This window comes from Pelophylax lessonae (genome assembly GCF_965119305.1).
Source record: "Pelophylax lessonae genome assembly, chromosome: 3".
Taxonomy (NCBI): Eukaryota; Metazoa; Chordata; class Amphibia; order Anura; family Ranidae; genus Pelophylax; species Pelophylax lessonae.
This window is the reverse complement of record NC_138770.1, coordinates 79,640,463-79,655,225: the sequence shown is the minus strand read 5'-3', so window position 1 is coordinate 79,655,225 and position 14,763 is coordinate 79,640,463. Positions and strand designations below refer to the sequence as shown.

Below are 14,763 nucleotides of genomic sequence, written 5' to 3'. Positions count from 1 at the left end.
CCTGACCATATAATAAAAATGTCATCAATATATCTTTTGTAGATTAAAAGATCTTTAATATTTTTTTGAAAGATTTCTTCTTCCTCCCATTTGCTGAGAAATATATTGGCGACACTCGGGGCGTACTTGGCCCCCATGGCTACGCCTCTGTGTTGCCTATAATATTGGCCCTCATGCCAGAAGTAATTGCTACCCATGGCGAGGTCCAGCATTTCACCTAATAGAATTTGTTGGTCACGTTTTAGGTCTGTCTTTTCTTTTAAGGCCCACATGACAGCTCGTAAGGCATCTGTTTGATCTATATTGGTATACAACGACTCAACGTCTATTGTAGCCATGATTAGATTGGGGGTACCTTGTATTCCATCTAGGATATTGATTAATTGTTTACTGTCCCTCAGGTAGGCCGGATAGGTCTGTGCCAGGGGTTGTAAGTGGAAATCCAAGTACTCCCCTATTCTGGAAAAAATGGAATTGATTCCATTAATAATAGGTCTGCCTGGTGGTGCTGTAGTGCTTTTATGTACTTTGGGGACTTGATATATAACGGGGAGCCTGGAATGATCCGGGATAAGGTATCTGTATTCCTTTTTGTTCAATATACCTCTTTTATGTGCCTTTTTCAATAATAATTTGCATTTACTTCTATATTTATTGGTGGGGTTGTTTTTTAATTTCTCATATGTGGATATGTCCTGCACCAATCTGTTTAGTTCCTGTTTATACATATCTTTGGTTAAAATAACTATACCACCCCCCCTATCAACAATGATGAAAATATCAGCGCTCCTCCCTAACTGCTAGCAGCTGAACACTAAAACAGGCACAGAAACAAACCTGGGTGACAGAAATATAAAACAATAGGCAGTGCAGCGCTCTCTGAAACACTAAATAAAATAGACAACAGTAAAACCAATGACACATGCACAGTCCATAGGAAAAGAAACGAATGCAGGATCAGATAAAAGGTGTGATATTCCTTAAGTGCAAGAGTTCCCAATGTATTCCAAAGGAGCCAGGTGCAGACAGCCAGAAGAACACCACACACTCCCTCCACCTTCCAGAGTGGCCTCTCACCTTAATGAATATAATATGGGCATTGCACACTTGAACAGATCACTGGCTCCGACCTCTTGTTAATCCTCTCACTGGTCAAACGATGGAAAAGGCAATCTCCCGTTCAACATAAGCCTGCTCCACTTAAAAGCTAAACACTCCTGTATGTCTCCCCAATGAAAGGGTAAGGAAGGAAAGAGATGCCAGGATAGTGTAATAAAGTCTTTAATCAGGCTAAAAACATATAACAGAGTGGCCTCTTACTTGAATGGATGGACATCGGGCATAAAACAGCAAACAGACCGGGACAGCGAGACAGACTCGGTGTCACTCGGTCTCCTCCGTGCCAGCGGGTGACGTCAGACGCTAGGTTCCTCCTCCCTCCGCACGCGTATCGCCTCCGTGGGTGGAGGCTTCGTCAGCAATGAAGAGGATTGGTCCAACGTCACCATATAAATAGACACACCCCCTAATATGATTGGCCGGTCATTTCTGAAACGTTCCTATAGTTACCCTAACTCCGGAACTAGAAATAAATACCGGCTCAAGATTGCAGACGATCCCGGATATGGCTACATATAGGATGGGAGGAAGCAAAACCCCCTCTCACCCTCCGGGCTACTAAATAACCTCCACAGAGCCAATTCATAAACAGGATAAGAATGGATAGTATGAAATCAAATATACTATATTAAATTAAATATACTATATTAAAAAGTATATAAATATATATACACATAATAGCGTGTGACGCCATATACCCGTTGGCACGGAAGTTACATAAATATATAAAAAAAACATGCATATTAAAACCCTAAAATACTAATAAAAGCACTAAAACACTGCACATACATATAAAAGAGAAGAGCAATAATTTATCGGTCAGAAATAAAACAGTTTAGATCAAAATCCGTGTTTAAGCCCCTCGGTACGGCAACCTTCGTCTCATAAATCCAAAAGGATTCTCTCTTACTAAGTTGACGGATATAGTTGCCGCCCCTCCAATGTTTTTTAACTTTTTCAATGCCCCAGAATTTCATGTCTTTGGGGTCTTTATTGTGAAAGTTTTTAAAATGCTGGTACAAAAAATGGGGTGATTTTCCTTTTCTGATGCACCTAACATGTTCCGCCAGTCTTACTTGGAGGGCTCTAGAGGTCCTACCCACCTATTGTAAACCACAGCCACATTCAATCGCATATACGACCCCAGTGGTCGCACAGGTGATAAGGTCATTGATCTTATATTCCCTTCCTGTCGCTTGGGCCACAAAATCCTTCCTGCGTTTTATATTCTTTTTAGCAGAACGGCACACAATGCATTTACCACATGCATAAAAACCTTTCAAAAAGGCAAACAATTTATTGTGTGCCTCCACTGGAGGGTCCACTACTCCTTGAGCTAATATATTCCTCAAAGTGGGAGCCCGTTTATAAACAAAACGCGGTCTTTCTGGGAGATAATCGCATAACACCCGATCTTGCATCAGAATGGGCCAATGCTTGTTGAAAATACTTTCAATCTTTTTGTATTGAATGTTATAGTCTAGAACAATCCTTACCTCATCCTTTGGTGCTTCTCGTTTAGGGCCACTACTTAATAAAGTGTTACGGTCAATCTCTTTAACACTTGTAAGGTCCCTAGATAATCTCTCTTTGTTGTAACCTTTCTGTAGAAATCTTTCGGATAAGACATTAGCCTGTTCAGTATAATCTACTTCTGAGGAACAATTGCGTCTAAGCCTAACAAACTGACCCTTCGGAATATTACAAAGCCATGAGGCATGATGGCAGCTGTCTAGAGGGATGTACGCATTTCTGTCTGTTGGCTTGAAATGGTTACTAGTCGTAAACCCACTAGTTCCCTTGGAGATGACCAGATCCAGGAAAACTACACTAGTGGTACTAATGTTCCATGTGAGGACTATGTTTTTATTATTGTCATTTAATTTGCTCATGAATGACTCCAGTTGACCCATTTCTCCATTCCACACAAGGAACACGTCATCGATGTACCTTTTATAGCACACCAATTCGGGGGGACGGTCATGGAACACCACCTCCTCCTCCCAGTGGGCCATAAATAAATTGGCCACACTGGGAGCGAAACGGGCGCCCCGTCAGCGGGGCGGATGACTATATTTTTCCTTTTTTCTATTTGTTTAATGCCTTCCCATATATCTTTCTTGGTTCTGCCTTTATTCTTAGTCACATCCTTTAAGTCTTGGGCTACCATATTTTTAAAAGTCTCCGTAAAATGGTTATTAGGGGGTTTAGGGTTAAAAGTTGATTTATTTTTAAAATGGCTATGTTTAAAAACACTGGGAGGGGTTGAGGGGGGGTTTAAATCTGGAGCCAAATCATTTTCTTTCAAGTGGAAGTGTTTTTTAATATTAACTTTCCTTATAAACTTTTGCAGGTCTATGAAAGTTTGAAACTCGTTGAATTTGTTATCAGGGGCAAATTTTAGTCCCTGATCTAGGACCATGAGTTCTGCCTCAGTGAAGGTTTCACTGGTCAGGTTGAAGATCCCCTGGCCTAGTGTTCCCTTTTTCTTTTTGAGACGGCCCCCTCTGCATCCTCTCCTTCTCTGACCCCCCTTCCATATTCTGGTTGGGGGGGTGGAGTTCTGTTTGTTGTGTCACCTACGTTTTTTATTTTGGAGTGTTTTTTACATTTGGAGTGTTTTAAAGTTTTAAGCTGCAGTATCGATTGGGGGTTTTATGGACATTTTTACGGATGTTTTTTATGAAGATTGATGTGCTTTTTTGAGTTTAATAAAGGTTTGAAAACCTTTTTACACTATGAGGAGCTTCTCTCTTTTTCTTCTATGCTGAATGCATATCCACATCCCTAAGGAGATCGTCCACCCGCCCATCCACATAAAGGAGCAGCAGAAAAAGCGTTTTAGATTCTTATTGGCATACGCCATAGGAATCCACACCTTCTGGTAAGTGTGCTACCTTACCTTTTGGCACAGAGTGATAGAACTCAAGGATCACTGGCACGCACGATCCCAACTTCACACTAAGAGACTTGTTGAGCACGTCCTTGCACTTTCTTCTTTGTGTTCACTTCACGGACTACTTTCTTCACTGGATATTTTTTGCTGTATCATGTTTTGTTATTACAATTGATCTAGCCTTAAGCACTTTATAGGTATATCATTATTGTTTACACGTTCGCACGTGCACTTTAGTGGCAATTTATTTATTGTTTATATCACAGTGATTTATTATAGATGGTTTTATTACTTTATATCAGCAATTAAGGCTATATAGCACAGCAGTATTGTTTACACGTTTGCACGTGCACTTTCACTGCTAAGTTGATACATATATGCAGTTTCACTCATATTAGGGTAGCGCAGTATTTTTTACCATTTTTTACATGCTTGAGATCACTATTCACTTTAGATAGTGTTTTTGATTACTTGCTGCTTCCCATAAATCCTACAAAGTTACCTAGGCGCGAGTATAATATCCTTCTATAGCTATATACAGTATCTGACAAAAGTGAGTACACCCCTCACATGTTTGTAAATATTTTATTCTATCTTTTCATGTGACAACACTGAAGAAATGACACTTTGCTACAATGTAAAGTAGTGAGTGTATAGCTTGTATAACAGTGTAAATTTGCTGTCCCCTCAAAATATCTCAACACACAGCCAGTAATGTCTAAACCGCTGGCAACCAAAGTGAATACACCCCCAAGTGAAAATGTCCAAATTGGGCCCAATTAGCCATTTTACCTCCCCCATGGCATGTGACTCGTTAGTGTTACAAGGTCTCAGGTGTGAATGGGGAGCAGGTGTGTTAAATTTGGTGTTATCGCACTTACTCTCTCATACTGGTCCATGGAAGTTCAACATGGTACCTCATGGCAAAGAACTCTCTGAAAATCTGAAAAAAAGAATTGTTGCTCTACATAAAGATGGCCTAGGCTATAAAAAGATTACCAAGATCCTGAAATTGAGCTGCAGTATGGTGGCCAAGACCATACAGCGGTTTAACAGGACAGGTTCCACTCAGAACAGGCCTCGTCATGGGTGACCAAAGAAGGTAAGTGCATGTGCTCAGCATCATATCCAGAGGTTGTCTTTGGGAAATAGACGTATGAGTGCTGCCAGCATTGCTGCAGAGAAGGGGTGGGGGGGTCAGCCTGTCAGTGCTCAGACCATACGCCGCACACTGCATCAAATTGGTTTGCATGGCTGTTGTCCCAGAAGGACACCGCTTCTAAAGATGATGCACAAGAAAGCCCGCAAACAGTTTGCTGAAGACAAGCAGACTAAGGACATATATTACTGGAACCGTGTCCTGAGGTCTGACAAGACCAAGATAAACTTATGTGGTTCAGATGGTGTCAAGCATGTGTGGTGGCAACCAGGTGAGGAGTACAAAAACAAGTGTGTCTTGCCTACAGTCAAGCATGGTGGTGGGAGTGTCATGGTCTAGGGCTGCATGAGTGCTGCCGGCACTGGGGAGCTACAGTTGATTGAGGGAACCATGAATACCAACATGTACTGTGACATACTGAAGCAGAGCATGATCCCCTCCCTTCGGAGACTGGGTTGCAGGGCAGTATTCCAACATGATAATGAGCCCAAATACACCTCCAAGATTACCACTGCCCTGCTAAAGAAGCTGAGGGTAAAGGTGATGGACTAGCCAAGCATGTCTCCAGACCTAAACCCTATTGAGCATCTGTGGGGCATCCACAAACGGAAGGTGGAGGAGCGCAAGGTCTCTAACATCCACCAGCTCCGTGATGTCGTCATGGAGGAGTGGAAGAGGACTCTAGTGGCAAACTGTGAGGCTCTGGTGAACTCCATGCCCAAGAGGGTTAAGGCAGTGTTGGAAAATAATGGTGGCAACACAAAATATTGACACTTTGGCCCCAGTTTTTAAATTTTAACTTAGGGGTGTACTTACTTTTGTTGCCAGCGGTTTGGACATTTATGGATGTTTGTTGAGTTATTTTGAGGGGACAGCAAATTTACACTGTTATACAAGCTGTACACTCACTACTTTACATTGTAGCAAAGTGTCATTTCTTCGGTGTTGTCAAAAGATGTGAAAAGATATAATAAAATATTTACATAAATGTGAGGGGTGTACTCACTTTTGTGAGATACTGTAGCTCTTTTTTAGCAAAACAATTAAAGGGTAACTCCACTTTCGAGGGGAAAAATAAAAAAACAATATAGCGTATAAAAATTGCGACACAAGTCATATTGTAATTGAATGTTTTTAAAAATGACCTTTACTTTTCAATCTGCAGCTGTTGTATTTTCTGAAAATGCAATGCAATATGGCTGCCTGGAGTTGTTCTGTACACAGAATGTATACTGACCACACCCCAGAAACATCATGTCATTTTTAGTGAGATACTCCCAATAGGAACACGACTAAAGAGATGTAGGCAGCTTTCTTTGTTAGTGCTCTGCAGCTGCACAGCTGATTGATAATTATGAGGCCACTCCCATTAGACCCACTCAGCACAGAGGCACTGAGGAACAAACAGTGATTTCTTCAGAATAACAATAGGTAGGAATCTGCAACAAAGGTTGTTATAATCCTTGCAATGTACAGAGATCACCCAGGGGGGAATGCTTTTTTCTCAACAAAAGTGGAGTTACGCTTTAAAGTTAGCCTGATCAACATTTAAAAAATGCATTTTCTAGTCATACATATAATACATATAAATACAAAAATATTCACTATTCACTTTAACCCGCCTGGCGGTAATCCCGAGCGTGACTCGGGGTGGATTTTTTAGTGCAGGATCGGTATCCCCGAGTCACGCTCGGGGTGAATGTGCAGAGAGCGCAGCGGTGTTCTCTTACCTTATCCTGGCGATCCAGCGATGATCTCTCATTGCTGTGACCGCTAGCCGAGAGTCCCGCCGCTCGTCCGTCCTCCGTCGGTCTGATCACTTCCTAGTTCCGTTCCCTGCAGCAGCAATGCTGCATGGGAGCGGAACTAGGGAGGGAAATTCAAAAAACGTTGCACAAAACACAAACACATAACACATTTTATATTATATATATATATATATATATATATATATACATATATATATATGTATATATGTGTATATATGTATGGTATGTAATTCCTGACATAATCATACCACCAGGGAGGTTAAAGAGAATGATTCTATTGCATGAAAGGACAGATAATACTTCCTTCCATGTAGACTGATTGCCCTTTTCCAATTGTGACGGGTGTGTGCTCACACTGACCTGTTTGCCGGTGATCTCTTGTATGTCCCCCACATAGGTGATCTCCCCAGGGTGTCGCACTGTACCCACCGTTATAGCAGCCTCATCCACCTCCGAAGCAATGTAGCGCTCTACCTCAATGCCCAAGCTCTTCAATACCAACAAGCCTGCGGTGACAGAGAAAATCCGAGTAATGTTTCACTCTGAAAGAGCAGCCAATATGCAAACCTCACTAGCTTAATAATATCATGAAATATGACACTATCACAGATACCGTATATATATATACAGTGGGTACGGAAAGTATTCAGACCCCCTTAAATTTTTCACTCTTTTTTATATTGCAGCCATTTGCTAAAATCATTTAAGTTCATTCTTCTTCCTCATGAATGTACACATAGCACCCCATACTGACAGAAAAACACAGAATTGTTGACATTGTTGCAGATTTATTAAAAAAGAAAAACTGAAATATCACATGGTCCTAAGTATTCAGACCCTTTGCTGTGACACTCATATATTTAACTCAGGTGCTTTCCATTTCTTCTGATCATCCTTGAGATGGTTCTACACCTTCATTTGAGTCCACCTGTGTTTGATTATACTGATTGGACTTGATTAGGAAAGCCACACACCTGTCTATATAAGACCTTCCAGATCACAATGCATGTCAGAGCAAATGAGAATCATGAGGTCAAAGGAACTGCCTAAAAGAGCTCAGAGACAGAATTGTGGCAAGGCACAGATCTGGCCAAGGTTACAAAAAGATTTCTGCTGCACTTAAGGTTCCTAAGAGCACAGTGGCCTCCATAATCCTCAAACGGAAGACGTTTGGGACGACCAGAACCCTTCCTAGAGCTGGCCCTCCGGCCAAACTGAGCTATCGGGGGAGAAGAGCCTTGGTGAGAGAGGTAAAGAAGAACCCAAAGATCACTGTGGCTGAGCTCCAGAGATGCAGTCAGGAGATGGGAGAAAGTTGTAGAAAGTCAACCATCACTGCAGCCCTCCACCAGTCGGGGCTTTATGGCAGAGTGGCCCCACGGAAGCCTCTCCTCAGTGTAAGACACATGAAAGCCCGCATGGAGTTTGCTAAAAAACACCTGAAGGACTCCAAGATGGTGAGAAATAAGATTCTCTGGTCTGATGAGACCAAAATAGAACTTTTTGGCCTTAATTCTAAGCGGTATGTGTGGAGAAAACCAGGCACTGCTCATCACCTGTCCAATACAGTCCCAACAGTGAAGCATGGTGGTGGCAGCATCATGCTGTGGGGGTGTTTTTCAGCTGCAGGGACAGGACGACTGGTTGCAATCGAGGGAAAGATGAATGCGTCCAAGTACAGGGATATCCTGGACAAAAACCTTCTCCAGAGTGCTCTGGACCTCAGACTGGGCCGAAGGTTTACCTTCCAACAAGACAATGACCCTAAGCACACAGCTAAAATAACGAAGGAGTGGCTTCACAACAACTCCGTGACTGTTCTTGAATGGCCCAGCCAGAGCCCTGACTTAAACCCAATTGAGCATCTCTGGAGAGACCTAAAAATGGCTGTCCACCAACGTTTACCATCCAACCTGACAGAACTGGAGAGGATCTGCAAGGAGGAATGGCAGAGGATCCCCAAATCCAGGTGTGAAAGACTTGTTGCATCTTTCCCAAAAAAGACTCCTGGCTGTATTAGATCAAAAGGGGGCTTCTACTAAATACTGAGCAAAGGGTCTGAATACTTAGGACCATGTGATATTTCAGTTTTTCTTTTTTAATAAATCTGCAACAATGTCAACAATTCTGTGTTTTTCTGTCAGTATGGGGTGCTATGTGTACATTCATGAGGAAGAAGAATGAACTTAAAGTGGAGTTCCACCCATTTTTGGAACTTTAGATCTTTGTAATCCCCTTTAAAATGGCTTTTACCAATGGAAACTTTTTTTTTTTTTTTTGCTAGTAAATACCTTAATTTTGGCTTTATTCCTCCTCTCCTCACTTCCTGGTCCGATCGGCGATGACGTCATTCGGCGATCCGCAGTGTCTGCTGGGATGTATTCTACTTGCAGTAGCTGTATCTGTACTGAGCCGTGCCTGCCCCGCCTCCGCCCCGCCTCCTCTCATTGAATTGCATTGTATGAATGTATTAAGGCTGTTCTCTGCCCAGCCTCCGCCCCGCCTCCTCTCATTGAGTTGTATTGAGAGGAGGCGGGGCGGAGGCTGGGCAGAGAACAGCCTTAATACATTCATACAATGCAATTCAATGAGAGGAGGCGGGGCGGAGGCGGGGCAGGCACGGCTCAGTACAGATACAGCTACTGCAAGTAGAATACATCCCAGCAGACACTGCGGATCGCCGAATGACGTCATCGCCGATCGGACCAGGAAGTGAGGAGAGGAGGAATAAAGCCAAAATTAAGGTATTTACTAGCAAAAAAAAAAAAAAAAGTTTCCATTGGTAAAAGCCGTTTTAAAGGGGATTACAAAGATCTATGTATTCCAACCTATTAAAAATGGGTGGAACTCCGCTTTAAATGATTTTAGCAAATGGCTGCAATATAACAAAGAGTGAAAAATTTAAGGGGGTCTGAATACTTTCCGTACCCACTGTATATATCAGGCAACAACTTCAAATCAATGGCAAATAGGTTTTGGACTTATTCTGTAGGAAATCTGAATATCAGCTCACCTGTTGCAATCCCGTCAAAGAGAGACAGGACCCGAATTCCCTTCCTATCCTCCGCTGGAATTGGTGGATAGAGAACTATAGGATCCTTGGAAACATAGAGACAAGATTAAGAAATGTTTTTTGTTTTATCCAGGTAGGATGATGGTACAATGGCTAGTATTATACACTAGGGCACAAAAGTACAGAGGGACCCTGGTCTTAGTTTCAACACCCACTAGCTATATAAATGTATAATAACTAGGGATCTACCGATTATTGGCAAAGCTGATATATCGAGGGCCAATATGCACTTTCCCCGATATATAATAATCGGCCACATATTACCGATATTTCGGAACAGTGCTTGCACCAGAGTGATGCCTGCAGCTAGAGGCAAATTAACAAATTAAAAAAGACTGAAAAAAAAATGTCATAGTTTGTTCTAAAATTTTGCAAACAGATAATTTTTCTCCTTCACTGATGGGCGCTGATGCGTTGCACTGATGGGCGCTGATAGGCTGCACTGATGGGCACTGATAGATGGCACTGATGAGGCTGCATTGATAGGCGGCACTGAAGGGCACTGAAAGGTGGCACTGATAGGCAGCACTGATGGGCACTGATCGGTGGCACTGATGGGCACTGATACGGGGCACTGATAGGTGACACTGATGAGTAGGCACTGGCAGCGCTGGTGGGCACTGATTGGCAGCACTGGTGGGCACTGTTGGGACTTCACTGATAATCAGGACATTGATAATCAGTGCCCCAATTATCAGTGCACATGTCCCTAACACAAGACGGTTACCGGCTTACTCTCCTCACGCTATCAGCATGAGGGAAGAAAAGCCGATAACCGGCTTCTGTTTACATCATGTGAACAGCTGTCATTGGCTGACAGCTGATCACGTGGTTAAAGGGCCACTGTGATTGGCCCTTTACCCCGATCTGTGATCAGCTGAGCCTGAAGGACTCAGCGATCACAGAGCACACCCCCCACAAATCGCAAGGGGCGCACGGGCAGTGCAATCACGGAAGGACATCCAAGGATGCCCTCCCACCATTGGAAGCCCGCACTGTAGCCGTCTTTCGGCTATAGCCCGAGTGGCAAGCGGTTAATAACAATGTGTGGCTGTGGTGGGGAAATTGGAGTGTAAGCTCCTGGGGTGCAGATACTAATATGAATGACTCAGTGTTCTCTGTATAGCACTGTGGAATATACCAGCACTATAAGAAATATATAATAATACCCTGTGACTGTGGTGGACAGAGTTGTGACGGTCTCAGCAATGCAGAATGTGTCAGAGCTATATAAATGTATAATAGGAGTGAGTGGCTGTGGTGGGGATATTAGAGTGTAAGCTCCTCTGGTGTGGAGAGACCGACGTGTCTTATGGAGTTTTCTTTGCACAGCACTGCTATATATGTCAGAGCTATATATTATAATAATAATATTAGTGTTTGACAATGGTGGAACCATAGAGTGTAAGCATGACTGGTTTAGTGTTTGGACATAGTATGGAAAATTAATCTTGTTTATTAGGCTGGTGGAGACATAGTTAGCTTTGGACAATGTTGGGAAACACTTAAGTACATCACTTACATATTTCGGATCATTCTTGTTGGTCAGCAGAGTCTGAAGGCGAGAGGGCCAGTCGTGGCGTCTTTGCAGTAACCCACTTACCAACGACTCCCGACACATGTAGCACTTCCAGGGGTCTGTTTCCCTGGCTGCCTGAGCAGACCCCTCTCCTTCCAACAAATCCACACACTCTAAACAGAAACGCCTGTGGAAAGGGTGAGAAGACACTGTCTGCAAAACGCAACCCTGTATGCTGACCAGCATTAATTATGATAGCCGTAACGCTACGTTAATTATAATGGACATCAGATAATATATACATTACTCAGTGTGTTATCAGTCTTCGTCAATATTGTGATCTTCAGTCTGGAAAAATGTCCACATTTTTTTAGTGTAACGAGGTAACTGTAGACATATGGGGGGTTTGTGACAGACCCAACCAGGACAAGGGCTTTTGGAGGGGACAGCAGGGTGGCCTCTTACCTACTGACTATGGGCCCTGGCTTTTAAGGGAACACTACTCTTTGGGAGGTGTGTGCCTGAAGAGCCCTTGCAGTGGTCTTGCTTCAGATTTAAGTCCATGTTTCCCCACAACACACAGACTATGGGAACTGGAGGACCCATATACATATTTGGGGTCTCTATGCCCAAACCAGCAATGACTGCTTTAAACTATGATACTCAGAGCAGATGGTAATATGATCAGTTCAAAGAAACCTGATGCTGGGGTCGCCTGCTATAGTCTGTTTATTAAAGTGTTAAGTGTCTTTCTGTTAAGTAGGTCTCTCCGATCTAGGTATACATTCCCATTGTTAATTGAGTCACCTATTGTTATGGTCTGTTGGCTAATTTGCTTACTTTTGGAGGTTCTTATGATGGGATTAGCCTTATGTCAACTTTAGCTCGTTATCTAACCATTGTGTAATGTTTTGGGTAAATATTCCTTTGGATTTTACCTTACCTTGTCTGTGTACAATGGTTGGGGTAAAAGGGCTGGTATTAGCTCTCGGTTTGCTGGAGGGGATTAGAGGGCAGGAGGTACCGTTTGGCGGAAGTACCCAAGCGGGGTGCCAAGCGTTCCATCACATTGTTGAATTAATGAAAGCAAACAGACTGTGCATTTTGCAAGTTCAGTTGCTCCAAAGCTTAGTACATGAAGGGAAGCTCTGCTGACTTCCATCATCCAATCATGTGCAAGCATAAATGCTGTTTTTTGGGGTTTTTTTCCTTGCATTTGATTGGGTATTCTTTGCTAAGTGAAAGTGGTAGTAAATTCGATCTCTTTACTCATTGGCATTTAAAACCTTAAAATAAGACTTACATGTAGGTTGCTTTAAATTCTTTGTGAGATGCTTTGTTTATGAGATTTTTGCACTGTACTTTGCCTGATTATGTAATTCGCATATGCGTATTTCAATTCATATTTTCGGCACGCTGACAGTCACTCAATATGCCATGAAAGTGTATAGCGATGTGCCGTCGTGATGTAATCCTTACTGCCTGGCATTGCAGCTATCTCATGAGAGCGAGGAGCATTATCTCTTCCTGAAACCCCATGTGACTAGCCATGGCACCGGGGTTGTTCACACTGTAACCAGGCAAGCACACAGGAAGCAAAGAGGATAGTTTTCCGTGCATGTGCAAGATTACTGTGGCAACATAGTAGTGAAAGTAGGTTCGGGATTGGCATCAGGAGGTTTCCCTAAAGATGGGACCAGTTTCAGAAGCATTGGAAGAAATAAAACATTAGATGCAATAAAAGTAAGGACACTCCAATGGCGCTGTAATATATCTGGTTGGATTTTAATGTGGATTGCAGTGCAGACCAGTGCATAGTCTGTTTGCCTTTAGTAAATTTACCCCATGAAGTGCTATATCTCATTGAACGTCATGAAGGCAGCTCTAGATACAGCAATTCTCTGAGGATAGAGTTCCAGGTAACAAGCATTTTACAGTATAAGCCCTTCTCAATGGGCACAAAGGATCCATCAAGATAGTGGATAGATACAATGGACAGGTCTGGCATTCCAATACCACTTGTGACAAGAAACTAAAAGGGAAAACCTTTGTGAAAAGTCCCTTTCCTATTATTATTATTATTATGAAATGTCCTACATGATTCTGAATACCCTTACCTCCAACAGTAGTGATTACTGCACACAAGGATCTCTTTCCCAGAGCAGCAGATGCTGCAGTAACACTGCCAACCTGCATCGTCCATCTGATAACCCCAACTCAAGAACCAATCCTTTGGTGGAGAGATAGAGAGATTGGAGCAAGTTTAGGGGAAAAAAGTAGGGATGCGGGGGGAAATGGCAAACAGAAGACAGAAGGAATACAGAGAGATGGGAGAGTAGGAAAGTGAAAAGGAGAAGGAAAGTAAAAGGAGGGACAGAGAGAAATCAGGGAGAGGAGAAAAGAGAAGACAGAAGGCAGAGAGAGAGAAAAGGAGGAACTTTTATCTTATTTTCAATATCCACTTGACTTTACATTAAAATCTGTTTCCTGGAGTACACTATTGGACACCGGGTCTTTAATCATCACTATTGGGTTATATGCAGCTACCTTCAAGTGAATGGACACTAGCAAAAAAGTTATAGAAGCTGCATCCCCCTATTTAACCCCTCCTACTTCCAGCTAGCCACCGTTTTGTAGAAAGCAAAAGGAAGATCATAAGAACAGGGGGAAGTGTCCTGTGTCCTGCACTGTAGTCCACGAAACAGAAATTACTGGTAAGACAAAAATCATATTTTCTTAGTTGTGAGCAGTGAAATGGAGGGGTGAGCAACACAGCAAACATCGCCGCCGGGCCCACAAAATGGGTCAAGAAGGCTGGATAGACTCAGCAAGCAGCTTTTACCACTTGATGACTTAAAGTGGTTGTAAACAAACAACCCATTCCATGTACAGCATTTGTGTACAGATAAAAAAACATTTTAAATACATTTTTCCCCTTTTTTATAAGTGATCAAATTCCCTCTGTTATCAGCTGCATAAGAGCTGTGGGAGGAAAAGCTGCAGCACACTGAGCTTCCCAGTAAAAGGCTGTCAGGAAGGGGGGGATGTCAGGATAAGTGTGATTATTGGAGGAAAGCAGGTTTAGCTAGAGAACTGACCATGCTGTGCTCTCGTGCCTAGTATGGTCAGTTTTTATTAGGAAAGCAGAGGGACTGGCAGGAACACCAGGGATTTCGCACAAAGGAAGCAATATAAAGAGAACAGGATACTTTTTCATTCAAGTCAATG

At 42.7% G+C, this 14,763-nt stretch overlaps 1 protein-coding gene across 1 annotated transcript in view; it reads right to left on the bottom strand.

Annotated features, from left to right (window-relative positions):
- The window catches only part of LOC309550365 (DNA (cytosine-5)-methyltransferase 3A-like), a gene marked incomplete at its 5' end in the record, with an annotated part of 96,203 nt that overhangs the window by 56,860 nt on the left and 24,580 nt on the right, over positions 1 to 14,763 (bottom strand). Inside the window, 4 exons of the mRNA XM_082250761.1 lie at positions 7,304 to 7,449; positions 9,957 to 10,041; positions 11,539 to 11,722; positions 13,653 to 13,765. Coding sequence (XP_082106887.1) covers positions 7,304 to 7,449; positions 9,957 to 10,041; positions 11,539 to 11,722; positions 13,653 to 13,765 — 528 coding nt within the window. The remainder of the gene's footprint in view (positions 1 to 7,303; positions 7,450 to 9,956; positions 10,042 to 11,538; positions 11,723 to 13,652; positions 13,766 to 14,763) is intronic.